The following is a 13,146-nucleotide window of genomic DNA, read 5'->3' on the forward strand; positions in this document are numbered from 1 at the left end:
TAGAGTAAGACCCAGACTTAAGAAAAAAGGCAAATTAAATTATTTACAATTTTTCCTCTAACGCCTTTCTCCAACACCACCAATCTTCCATTCCTGGATATTTGCTAACACTCCTGCCAGCAGGGAGAGGCTTTTGTAGAAGGGTCTACATTTCTCTCTCTGCTTTCAGTATCTTTTGTAGGATAAATAAAAGCAGTACTACCCAGCTAGTGCTGTGGGTGGCAAGCCACCCAGGTGCTGGGGCAAGAGACTAAAGGCACAAGCTGTTCCAGTATAATAAAGAAAATGTATGGAACAAGAATAGTTATACTAGAAATAGAATATAGATATGATTACATATGAATATTATTAATCATTAGTTTGTAGCATTACTCTTTATTCCAATATTATAATAATCTGTCTTCTACAATTATAACCTAGGAAAAACCAGGCCATACAGAGATAGGAGCTGAGGGGACATGGTGAGAAGTGACTAGAAGATAAAAGTGTGAGCCCTCTGTCATGCCCGGATAGGGCCACTAGAGGACTCCTTGGTCTAGCGGTAACACCAGTGCCTGGGAAGGCGCCATTACTTAGCAGACCAGGAAAGGGAGTCTCCCTTTTCCCGGGGGAGTTAGAGAAGCCTCTCCTCCACCACCTCTTGTGGAAGGCCTGACATCACTCAGGCCCACCTGCAGCCATCTGGAGACCTGAATGTCTCCCTGCGATGCTATGCTTCAGCGGTCATGCTCCCAGTCCACTTTCATGTTCCACCCTGTACACCTGGCTCTGCCTTCTAGGTAGCAGTAGCAGAAGCAGAATTAGTGAAAATATTAAAATCTTTGATTTCTCCGACAAATGCATAGAAGAAATAACGACGTAAGCTGGCCCCTCTCTGTCTCCACCTAGGCTACCAAATAGGGAAGGGCCCCCTGTTCGTTGGACACATGACTCACGTGACCTTACCTATCATTGGAGATGACTCACACTCCTTACCCTGCCCCCTTGCCTTGTGTACAATAAATAACAGCACAGCCAGGCATTCAGGGCCACTACCGGTCTCCGCATCTTTGTGGTAGTGGTCCCCTGGGCCCAGCTGTCTTTTTTTCTATCTCTTTGTCTTGTGTCTTTATTTCTATGATCTCTGGTCTCCACACACAAGGAGAAAAACCCACAGGCCCTGTAGGGCTGGACCCTACAAGTGCAGCAGCTTCCCCCTATGTAGCATGCCTTAAATTTCATTTCTGCATTAATGATTTTATTACATCCAGTTCAGAAACAAGAAAACGAATTTTACAGGATAAATACCTGTAGCAGAGTGATTTGTTTCTAGGTCTCTATTCTTAGGAGGCATGAGATCTCCATCTTGACCTCTCTGCATACTGTGAGGTTTCAGACCCCATAGTGCCGGCTCAGTAAATGTGAAATTTGCATTTTGGCTGTTGTCCTCGTATCTTTCCCCCTCTAACTTGTGGAATATATATGTCATGTATTACTAGAGGGACACCTGGATAGAACTTTAAATAACAGTAAATCAATTCAAGAGAAAGTTACTCCCTGCTTTTAGTCTTTCAGTTCCTTGGATGATCATGGGGAAATCCTCCGTGTGAGGTTTTTTTTTTTTTACATTTCTCAAATGCTTGATTATACCTCCCTCCTCCCTTTTTCTAAACAATGAGCTAGGCTCGAGCTCACTGCCTTCTTGGTAGGCACCAGAATTGAGCTAGAATTTAGTACATTTGTTTTGTTTTTCTTTTGTTTTTGGATAACTTTTTTTTTTTTTTAACAGTACCTGTTGATTTGCCACTGAAAAGTCGTGTTTAAATTTTGCCTTACAAATTTTTATTTTAACAAATTAAATGAGTTTTAAATAAAAATATTAAATACAGGTAGGATAAAAGGGTGTGACAAAATTGAGAGCTTAATACGTTTGGGAGATTGCATGTGCCCTGGTTGAGAAGGTGGTATGGGAGTGAGTGAAACTTGGGAGTCACTTCTCAGGCATTCCAGGCTCTTCATTTATTTTTGTTTTGTCTGTAGTACTAACCTCTTGGTTAACAAGTGTTTATGTTTTGTGCAGAGAGCTGTGGCCTGCAGATACCGTGAAAAACATAGTGTTCTTCCCTTTGTAGTCTTGGTAGGGAAGACAGCATGTGCCTGCAAGACACCTGGTGCAAGTGTGTACCATGGTAAATGCTATCAGAACAGCAAGGACCTTGTGTTGTCAGAGGAAGCAGAGGTTATCTCTGGCTGGGGGCTTGAGGCTTGGCTTGGGCTTACGTTTTATCTGAGGCTCCTTTCTCCCTTTCATTTTGAATCTCCCTTCCTAAGTCTACATAAATTTTTTGGGAGAACGGGCATTTCTTTATAGCTGTTATTCTAAGAAGCACTGTGTCCAGAAGAAAGAGCATCACACTGGCCCTCGGAAGACAGAGTGGCTGCCAGAGTTCTAGTTCTAGCACCCCTGTTTTCAGCTGGATAACTGCTTATAATTGTTTCAAGTCTCAATTTCTTCATCTTTCTTGGTGATGATAAAACCGTGTGTCTTTCTTGCTTCATAAGGCAGCCCATGGGAGGGCCATTTGTGATGTTCATTTGCTTATCAATATTATCTTCACTCTATTATTTGTATTTGAAATACCGATAGGGATGATTTTGAGGGTATTTTAAATGTTTAATTATTTTTTTCCCATTTTTTTCTAGGTCTTGATGCAGAACTTTATTATGTGAGAAATGACCTTATTAGTCACTACGCTCTGTCCTTTAATCTGTTAGTACCCAGTGAGACAAATTTCCTGCACTTCACCTGGCATGCGAAGTCCAAGGTAAGAGAGTGACTAACCACAGACATCATGACAGGGTCACCCAGCCACAGGGGCAAGGGCTGTGTTTGAGGACTGGGCTGCCATCTGTACCGAAGGGTCGGCCGGTGATGCGATATAGTAGTACTGAGTCTTTTCAGATTTATATTTCAAATACTTGGCCTATTCTTCTAAAATTTCTCGAATCCTTTAAAACAAAAGTGGCTGTCATTTAATTGATTGGCATATGACACAACACTTACATCCTTTTAGGCTCTTCAAACAGAGATCCAGACCTAGCTTGAAAAGGGTGAAATTGGACCCAATAATGACAGTGCTGCTGTGGTGAAATGATACGGGTGTAGGGGTGGGGATTGGTAAGACAGGCCTTTTAGACATGTTGGACAGAATGGATACAGTTCTCCCACTCATGGAGAAACGGTTTAAGAAAGGTACAGCAGATGCAGTCACCCATGTGTCCTGTGGTAAGGCTTCTGTACTCCTAAGGGCTAAATCCGATCACTTAAGAATCTCTTGACTGGGCTACTTGTTGCTGAATTCTTCACATTTGCTCTGACTGCCTGGGTCCCTCAAACATAGTAAGTTTTCTCCTAAGTCAGAGAGTCGGAGGCTGAGCCTGGAGGTGCCTCCTATACCCAACCAACTTCTGTTTCTTTTCTTTTCTTTTTTTTTTTTTTGAGACAGAGTCTTGCTCTGTCACCCAGGCTGGAGTGCAGTGGCGCGATCTCGGCTCACTGCAAGCTCCGCCTCCTGGGTTTACCCATTCTCCTGCCTCAGCCTCCCGAGTAGCTGGGACTACAGGCGCCCGCCACCTCGCCCGGCTAATTTTTTGTATTTTTAGTAGAGACGGGGTTTCACCGTGTTAGCCAGGATGGTCTCAATCTCCTGACCTCGTGATTTGCCCGCCTCGGCCTCCCAAAGTGCTGGGATTACAGGCTTGAGCCACTGCGCCCGGCCGAACTTCGGTTCCTTTTATCAACTTTGTATATAGGCTTTTGAATAGGATTTTATTTAGGAAATAAAAATAGTCTTGCTACTATAAATAAGAATACCTATTATAGAGTTTTTTTTAAAAAGTACTATAGAATAGTGTCTGTCATGATATTTGCTGCAAGTTATTTAAATTGGCCACTTTAATATAGATTTTTAAAAATCTTCATTTTTTTCTACTTAGAAAACAACAATGATTTTGGAAAAATTCAAATATTACAAAAATGTTTTAAGAACTCTAAGACTAGGCCTGGCGTGGTGGCTCATGCCTGTAATCTCAGCACTTTGGGAGGTCGAGACAGTTGGATCACGAGGTCAGGAGATCGAGACCATCCTGGCCAACATGGTGAAATCCCGTCTTTACTAAAAATATGAAAATTAGCCAGATGTGGTGGCACACACCTGTATTCCCAGCTACTCAAGAGGCTGAGGCAGGAGAATCGCTTGAACCCAGGAGGTGGAGGTTGCAGTGAGCGGAGATTGCACCACTGCACTCCCGCCTGGGCGACAGAGTGAGACTCTATCTCAAAAAAAAGAAAAAGAACTGTTAAGACTTTGCAGTTGTATATTCAGAAGTAATTGTTTATGGTTTGGTATAACTTCTTCAAGGTCCCCTTTTTTTCCCTTTTTAAACAAAAAAGGGATTTTTAGACATGTATGTTGTATAGTACTTTTTCCCCTACAGAATAACTTACCTAGGCATCTTTCTTTTTCTCTCACTCGTTCTCTTTAGTGGTTTTATAATATGATATTGTACGGATGTATGCTATATTGCTTTCTGTAAAGTACCTCATTGATGGGACACATGGATTTTTAATAGCATTTTATTATTTCAAACAATACTTCCCTTTACTGTTACATAGTTTCCCTCATTTCATTTTGTAGGCAAAATCTAGGTAATGGGATGATGAAAACAGTTGGTAGTTCATCTTTTATTGATATTTCTACCTTTGCTATTTCTTTTATTTAAAAATTTTTCAACCTTTGCTTTTGATGAATATAGAAACACAGAAAAAAATGTGTTAATGTGCATCCCTGTGTGTGTATATGTACATATATATATGTGTGTATGTATATAGATATGTTAAGAACATATTTGTTCAGAAGTTTTTGTGCACTTATGGCTTTATTTCTGAATAGTAAATTACTGCTAAGAAGTGAAATGGCTAGCCAATGCGTGTGCCTGTTTAAAACTTTGAAAGGTACTGCCAAATGTACCAGTGAATAAGTGCTTATTTTTGATCTTCATTTCCTAATACCAACATTTTAAGTATACTTGTTTGCCTTCCAATCTCCCTCTCCCTCCCGCTCCCCATATGTCAGTGTGTATTTTCTAAGAAAAAGGGCATTCTTTATACGACCAAAGTACAATGATCAAAACCAGGAAATTTGACATTATTATGTTATTATCTAATCTACAGTAGTCACATTTTATCAATTATCACAACAATGTTCTTCATAGCTAATTTTTACTAGTTGATGTCTCTTAGTTCCCTATCAGTCTGGAACAGTTCCGTAGCCTTTCTTTATGTTTTTTGACCTTAACATTTTTGAAACATACAGGCCAGTTATTTTGTAGAATGCCCCTCAGTTTGTGTTGTCTGAGGTTTCCTCATGATTAGATTCAGGAATATCTCTTTGGCAGTGATACCACAAAGGTGCTGTCCTTCCCAGTGCACAAGGTGCCGATTTGTGCCGTGACTGGTGGTGGTAACTCCGAACACTCTCCTCACCACATTTCTCCCGTCGAGTTTTTCCCTTTATAATTAGTGAGTAATTTGTGGGGAGATAATTTGAAACTATCTTTTAACAAAATCTCGTTCCTCATCACCCTTTCAACCTCTCCTTTTTGCATCTGTTTTTGAAACTAGTTTTATATTTCAGCCTGTGCGGTGGTGAGGGTCGTGTGTTTCCTCTCACTGGAAGAGGCCAGACCTACGCTGGATAACCAAATATTCAGTAAGGCTGTTGTAGAAGGAATTCAAGTATTTGTGGAGTGGTTGTTACTGAATTTTAAGTTCCCTTGCAACTCTGTGGTCCAGTGTTTCTCTGAACATCTTTCAGGCAGAGAAGCTTCTTATAGTCTCCAAAAAATTGATAGCTAATTCTTTGTTATTATTCTTACCTTTGATGTTGATACATATAAAAACAAATAATAGATGTATTTCAAAATGGTGAAAGGTTTATTAGAGAATTCTGTTCTAGGCACTTCTATTGACTTTGAACAGAGTGTGAATATTTCTGGGCACACTTAGGAAAAAAGAATGCGGATATGAGAAGGTTTCCTGGGCAAGTGTATGGGTAGTGATTTGTGAGTACAAAGGCAATGTGGGAAGTGGCAGTCAGGACCAAACAAAATAAAACCTTCTTTTACTGATTCCTTTAAAGCAGTTAATATACACTGTTTGTTATTTGGAGTGAGCGCAGGGCCCTGACGTTGCTGGTAATGGGTGTCTGAGTCTTAGGAGCCTGTTACAGGAGGATGTTGGAGTGGGAGAGAGCAGGTAGGAGGGGCTCAGGTGAATATATATGTTTGAAGGGAAACCTGTGTTAGCGTGGTACATTGTGGGTCAGGAGAAGCCTTGGTATAGCTGTAGTTGTACTCCCATATCATTCACATTATTTTATAGAGCATAATTTCCAGGTTACTTCTTTGGCAGGTATAAATATCATTGTTAGTGCACATTTGGGCTGCCATGTGGTATGATATTCTTTGTGAGGCAGAAGTTTCCTGATTTTTTTGGAGGGTATGACCATTTATTTACATGTCCAGGTCAGAAATGTAGAAGGGATCCTAGTTTCCTTCTCCTACACTTTCTAAATCTAGTTGATTCTCTCTAATAATTACATCTTAAATTTGTTTCCTACCTCTGTTGTGACCCAATGCCTCACCCTTAGTTTGGGCCTTCATTGTTTCTTGCTGGATTCGGAAGTGGTCTTCTAACTGGTCTCCTTTCCTCTGGACTGACCTCTCATTGCACCCTCCACAAAGCCACCCTAGGCTTCTCTGTTGCTACCAGAATAAAGCTCTTGATTTCGTAGGAGGCCTTTATGGTCTGGTCTCGGCCTTTCTTTTCTGCCTCCTATCTAGTCATTTAGAGTCATTTTTTTCTGTCTTGGAATTTCCTGAATGCTCTGTGATCTGTCACAGTGCTGCTGTTTGCCACAAATGCCCTTCATTCTTTACCTGCATAACTCCTGTTTATCTCATAAAGCTGTGACCTGGTGTCACCTCTCCTCCAATGTGTCAGGTGCCCTTTTCTGTCTGCACAGTGCCCTTCTCCTCTCTTATAGCCCTAGTTGTACTTTAAGAATATTGTACTAGTTTGATTTTCTTTTCTTTCTCCCTCCTATATGCTGAGCACCTTAAAGGGTATCCCCTGTGCTTGGTATAGCACGTGGTACTTACTGCAGAAGAGATGTGCAGGTAGAAGCCACGGGGCCCGGCTCAACAAATGGGGAACTTCTGAGCAGTTAGGGCTTTTCAGAGTTGGAATGTGTGGCTTTAGGAGTGGTGACTTTCCTATTTCTGGAAGTGTGAAAACATACAGGCTGGGTACACTCGACAGTAGTTGCACAAATGGGATGTTTCAGATATTTTACTCTTAATAGAGTGAGATTATAAGTTTGGAAAAATGAGTGGGTTGAATATAAACCTAAACTGATTTATACCTGTAACAGGTATAAAAATTTAGAGGAAAGTAACCATCTTATAATTTTTTTAAGTAAAAAACTAAGGAAATATGTCTGTGTTCATCTAGTTTCAGGCTTCAGACACGATTGCAGTTCCCAATTCTAGGTAATAATCTCTGGTGATTTTAACACAGTTGATTACGTTTATTTGTTTTAAAAATTAATCTTATGAGTAGATAATATATGCACATAGTAAACATTTAAAAAGCATAAAGGGTATGCAGTGAAAAGTAAGTCCCCTACACCTTCTGGTACCATCCCTGAGCAATCCAGCCACTTAGGTCCCCTTGCCTGAGTCAGCCAATGTTGCCTGATTCTTGTCTTTCCTTTAGAAATAGTTTGTGTGTATGTAAGCATCCATGTGTATATGTATATATACATCTTTCAACAACTAACATACCACATACTTTTCTGCAGTTTGCAGAGCACTGAACAATATCCTGGCCAAGGATCTCTGTCACTTGATACAGAGTCGTACTTTTTCCCCCTTCAAATGGCTGTATTATTTATTATTATATGGTTGTACTTTGGTTATTGATCAGTTCCTGTGAGCAAATTAAGACCCAGATTTGGAAAGGGACTTGCTTAAGGTAGGAGAAGTAGGGTTAGAGGAAGCAGAAGATAGAGATGACCTGAAATGGGAAAGTCACACATGAGGGCAGGGGAGGCTTGATGAAGGGTATGTCACCTGATCATTTAACCCTGAGGTGTAATCATGAGCTTTCAGAAGGAAGGCCGTGCCTCTCAAGCTCCAATACTTTATCGGAAACGCTCGGTTCTTTCTTTAAGGTTTTGCCAGAAGGTGAAATATTTGCTTCCAGAGATCTCCTGGCTCCCTGGTATGTGTCAGTTCACCATTGGAGATATTTTAACAATAGTTTTCACATATCACAGCTTCTGGTAATAGTGTTTCTCAGTGTTTACACCGTTTTGTCTTGCCGCACAGATTGTGGTCTCTTCAGAGGCTTGAAGCTGTCTTACTCTTAGTGCCTAGGTCACACATGCCTTAGCGAGTGGTCAGGAAAGACCATTGTGTTAATTGCATTTTGAGCTGGGAGTAGAACTCTGGTGTTGCTTGTTTTTCACAGGACCACACACTTAAAAGCAGGCTACTGAGAGGCTTTAACAGCTAATTAGTTTCTTCTGTATTCCAGCACATTCCCCAATATCCAGGAAAAACATGTAACTGTGTCTGTTAAGTGTCAGTAGCTTTTTTTTTTTCCTTCTTTGAGACAGAGTCTCGCTATGTCACCCAGGCTGGAGTGCAGTGGCGTGATCTCGGCTCACTGCAAGCTCCGCCTCCCGGGTTCACGCCATTCTCCTGCCTCAGCCTCCCGAGTAGCTGGGACTACAGGCGCCCGCCACCATGCCCGGCTAATTTTTTTGTATTTTTAGTAGAGACGGGGTTTCACCATGTTAGCCAGGATGGTCTTGATCTCCTGACCTCGCGATCTGCCTGCCTCGGCCTCCCAAAGTGCTGGCATCACAGGCACGAGCCACCGCATCTGGCCGTCAGTAGCTATTTTAGATAATCTGAAAAGCAAAAATTTGCCAGGATGTAGCAGAATATTCCCACTACCCACCCTCACCCCATGGCTGTTCTCTGCTTTCAGGAATTCATCATCATTTTCTAGGAGTTGCAGGAACTTGTCCAGAGTTCCAGCAGACACCGCTGGAGGCCAGCGGCTGTGTCCTGTGCAGAGAGAGGTTTCTATGAGAAAGGCATTACTTCTAGTAAGTTCAGAGAAATTAAAAGGCTATTTAGCTGTAGACAAGTGTATTCACTTTAAATCTGTACTCTCTGTGTTCCAGAAGGAAATGGCTTTACTTGCCAGCTTCCTACTTGTAATTGCCATTTGTTTCCAAGTAAGGGAACATAAGCAAAATGTTTATTTTTCAGTTTATTCAAATGTTTATATTTTTGGTAGTTTCTGTTTTTTTTTTTTTTTTTTTCTTTCTTTCTTTCTTTTTCTTTTTCTTTTTTTTTTGAGACTGAATCTCACTCTGTCACCCAGGCTAGCATGCAGTGGTGCGATCTTGGCTCACTGCATCTTCCGCCTCCCGGGTTCAAGTGATTCTCCTGCCTCAACCTCCCGAGTAGCTGGGATTACATGTGCACACCACCATGCCCACCTAATTTTTGTATTTTTAGTAGAGACGGGGTTTTACCATATTGGCCAGGCTGGTCTAGAACTCCTGGCCTCAAGTGATCCACCTGCATTAACCTCCCAGAATGCTGGGATTACAGGTGTGAGCCACCACGCCTGGCCTGTGGTTTCTTTTCTGAAGTATTTTGGCTCACTCTACATTCTGATAAACAACTGCTGTTCACATTGCTTTGTCCCAGTAGACTGTACATTTAACTTTTGAGCAGATCTGTTTCTTTAAAGGATGATTGGCAAGTGAGAGTCCTTACAGATTGATACATGCCCAACTAGAGAAAATTGGACTTCAATAATTGGCAATTTCTTCTCTAATCCCAGAAACTGCAGTTTTAAAATTTATATCCTAGACTGCAGAGGAAAAAGAGAACTACCTTGTGGAATGCCCCCCATTTTTAGACAGTTCCTCAAAAAAGGAGCTAGCAAGCAGGCTTCCGCAGTTTCATGCTTCATATTCCTCTAAGCTGCTGATACGACCAAAGGAGCTGCCTTCTCAGACCTCCTCCTCAGCCCTTTGCACCTCTCCCTGTGCCCTCACTGGCCAGCTACACTCACAACCTCATTTCCCTCCCTTCTCTCCTCCTTTTCACCTTGCCCCACTGAAATGCTCACGTACCAGTCTTACCCCTTTTTTAACTGCAGTTAGTGCCCTGGACCCCTCTGCTTCCTTCGGGGTTCTGGTCTCTGGTCTGCTGCATCTCTCCTTGTGATAACTGAGACCTATGATAAAGGAGACAGCAAGTTTCTGGGGAAATAGTAAGTGTGGCTTTGAATTTGTTAGGTTGGAAGGCTGTAGGGTAATTAGGTAGATTTGCTTAATAGGTAATTGGACACTTGGGAGGGATTGAAGGTAAAAGAGAGTGAGAGAAATGGATGATTAAGATATTCCATCAGTGGTGAAATGGGCTAGAACCTAGTGTACTAGGAGAGAAGGATTTACATTTGGAGAGGAAAATGGACCTTTCTTTGGGAGTGGAGTGAAAAGAATGGATGCTCTAACAGATCTGCCTGGGTGTTGAAAAGAAAGGTGAAAATGGAGTTCCTCTGTGCTAGTGGAAAGGGACAAAAACATTGAGTGTGAGGAGGTGGGGAAGGTCTGTAAGGTTGGAATAAGACTAGGGAAGAGAGGGTCAGTGAGGAAGGCATTGCTGAGCGGAACTAAAGGCCTCCCCTGAGACTGGAGGTCATCATTGTATAAGAGCTCCTTCTCTGTAGGATGGATTTCCTTCAGCAGTGCTGAGCAGCAGAAGTAGAGTAAGGGGTGGTCAGGATGCTGGAGCTGCCCTTTGAGAGTTTGGAAGGAGTAAACCAGCTGAAGGTGCCAATATGACTGTCAGTAATGTTGCCTTCTTTAGGGCTTAGGCTGTGGGAAACATGAAACTAGGTGTTTGTGGCTATACTGGAGAGAAGGGAAGTGGCTTTAACTGGCTACTGTATCCTGTTAGGAACACAGCTCCTGGCTCATAAATGTGCCTCATAAACTTTGGCTGACTTGGAGTGATGGAGTCAGAGAACTGGTTTTGTAGGAATCAGAGGTGGTGATGGGATCTTTGATAGAATGGCATTTTTGCATTTGTTTTGGTTATGAAGTAGTTCTTTAGTGTGTCAGGATATTGAATACTGAATATTGAAGCCAGGGAAAACATAGCAGGACACTAAGGCCTCTGCAAGTCCTGTGTAGGTCATTGGTGTTGATGGCATGAGAAGTAGCCATTATGAGTAGAAGCTGTGAGCTTCGGCTGGGCATGGTGGCTCACGCCTGTAATCCCAGCAATGTGGGAGGTCAAGACAGGTGGATCACTTGGGGCCAGGAGTTCGAGACCATCCTGGCCAACATGGTGAAACCCCCTCTCTACTAAAAGTACAAAAATTAGCTGAGCATGGTGGCGTGTGCCTGTAGTCCCAGCTACTTCGGAGGCTGAGGCAGGAGAATCGCTTGAACCCAGGAGGCGGAGGTTGCAGTGAGCTGATATCACGCCACTGCACTCCAGCTTGAGTGACAGAATGATACTCGGTCTCAAAAAAAGAAGTTATGAGCTTCAGAGTAGAGGGGATTTGCATGAGGGCATGAGGAAGGGATGTCTAGGAAGGACCTAGTGATCCTAAAGAGTGCTGAGCCTACTGCCTAGGCCCTGTGGGTCAGGTGTTATAGGAACTGAATGATAGGGGAACAGATGACTTCTGAGGAAAGCTAGGTTGTGGGAGAAGGTGGGAAGACATTTGTGAAGAGGCAGAGAGTGTAGGAGGTTGTTCTGAATAGGGAGGTTCTCAGAATGGGGAAGAAACAGAAGGCCTGCAACAGTGTTCTTGACAGACCCAGGAGGTTTCGTGTCAGAATCCCTGGGGCCAGCAGTGGGCTGATGATTATGAAGTGCAGCATGGCAGTAAGGTGGCTGTTCTGGAATGACTGCTGATGCCGCTGATGTCTGCATTTATCAGAGGAGACTTGTGCCAGGCTAACAGTTAGGTGTGTTACATTAATGATCCTCTTTGATCCTCATAACATGTATTACCCTCATTTTACAAAAAATGGAAACTCAGAGAAGTTACTAATTTACCTGAGGGTCACATGGTCTCATGTTTCGGAACCCAGTTCTTGCTGGCGGTGCTGATTTCTTTTGTGCACCTGCCCTTCATGTATAGTCCTGTTCAGAGATAGCATGGGTGTAGGGATGTATAATGAATGCATTCTTTGATGTTGTATTGCTGGAAAGCTTGCTCATTCCCTGCCCAAACTTGCTTGGCTGTGGCTCTCTAGCACCCCCTGGTGGCAGCAATGGTATTGTGCTATGCTAAGGTGAGTGTGAACACTTTCTTTTTTTTTTTTTTTTTTTTTGAGACGGAGTCTTGCTCTGTCTCCCGGGCTGGAGTGCAGTGGCCGGATCTCAGCTCACTGCAAGCAAGCTCCGCCTCCCGGGTTTTACGCCATTCTCCTGCCTCAGCCTCCCGAGTAGCTGGGACTACAGGCGCCCGCCACCTCGCCTGGCTAGATTTTTTGTATTTTTTTAGTAGAGACGGGGTTTCACCATGTTAGCCAGGATGGTCTTGATCTCCTGACCTCGTGATCCGCCCGTCTCGGCCTCCCAAAGTGCTGGGATTACAGGCTTGAGCCACCGCGCCCGGCCAGTGTGAACACTTTCTAGCCAAGATACCTCTAAGTCACTTGCTGCAGCAAGAACATTTCCTTTGTTGGGAATGTGGCACTTATTAAACACAGCCTTTAACAGTTGTTTATGTACCTATCTTAACTGCAGAGGAAGAATTTAATGTTTGTATACCCCTACAGTGTTTAGCTAAGAGACTAAATACAGTGTAAAAGGAGAAACCCCAAGGGGAATCAAACTCTAGATTGAGCCCTTCTTATTCATGGGTAACAACGCCTTCCACCTTAGCCCAAGCGTAAGGGCCATCCCTTCCCTTATATCTGAGATGATACTCTTTCCCTCTTTTCTTTCATCTTTATTATGTACCATTTCATTAGCTCTATTCACTAGCATATA

The 13,146-nt window shown here is 42.7% G+C and overlaps 1 protein-coding gene across 3 annotated transcripts in view; it reads left to right on the forward strand.

Moving 5' to 3' along the window:
* RYK (receptor like tyrosine kinase) overlaps positions 1-13,146 on the forward strand; it is a 92,021-nt gene that overhangs the window by 26,200 nt on the left and 52,675 nt on the right. For 2 of the 3 annotated variants that reach the window (XM_033212636.1, XM_033212637.1), the window contains exon 2: positions 2,683-2,804. In XM_033212636.1, coding sequence (XP_033068527.1) covers positions 2,683-2,804 — 122 coding nt within the window. Of the gene's footprint in view, positions 1-2,682; positions 2,805-9,101; positions 9,219-13,146 lie in introns of those variants that run through there. The other variant, XM_033212638.1, reaches the window with a different exon arrangement.

Source organism: Trachypithecus francoisi, unplaced genomic scaffold, assembly GCF_009764315.1.
Source record: "Trachypithecus francoisi isolate TF-2019V2 unplaced genomic scaffold, Tfra_2.0 Lachesis_group0, whole genome shotgun sequence".
In the NCBI taxonomy this organism is placed as follows: Eukaryota; Metazoa; Chordata; class Mammalia; order Primates; family Cercopithecidae; genus Trachypithecus; species Trachypithecus francoisi.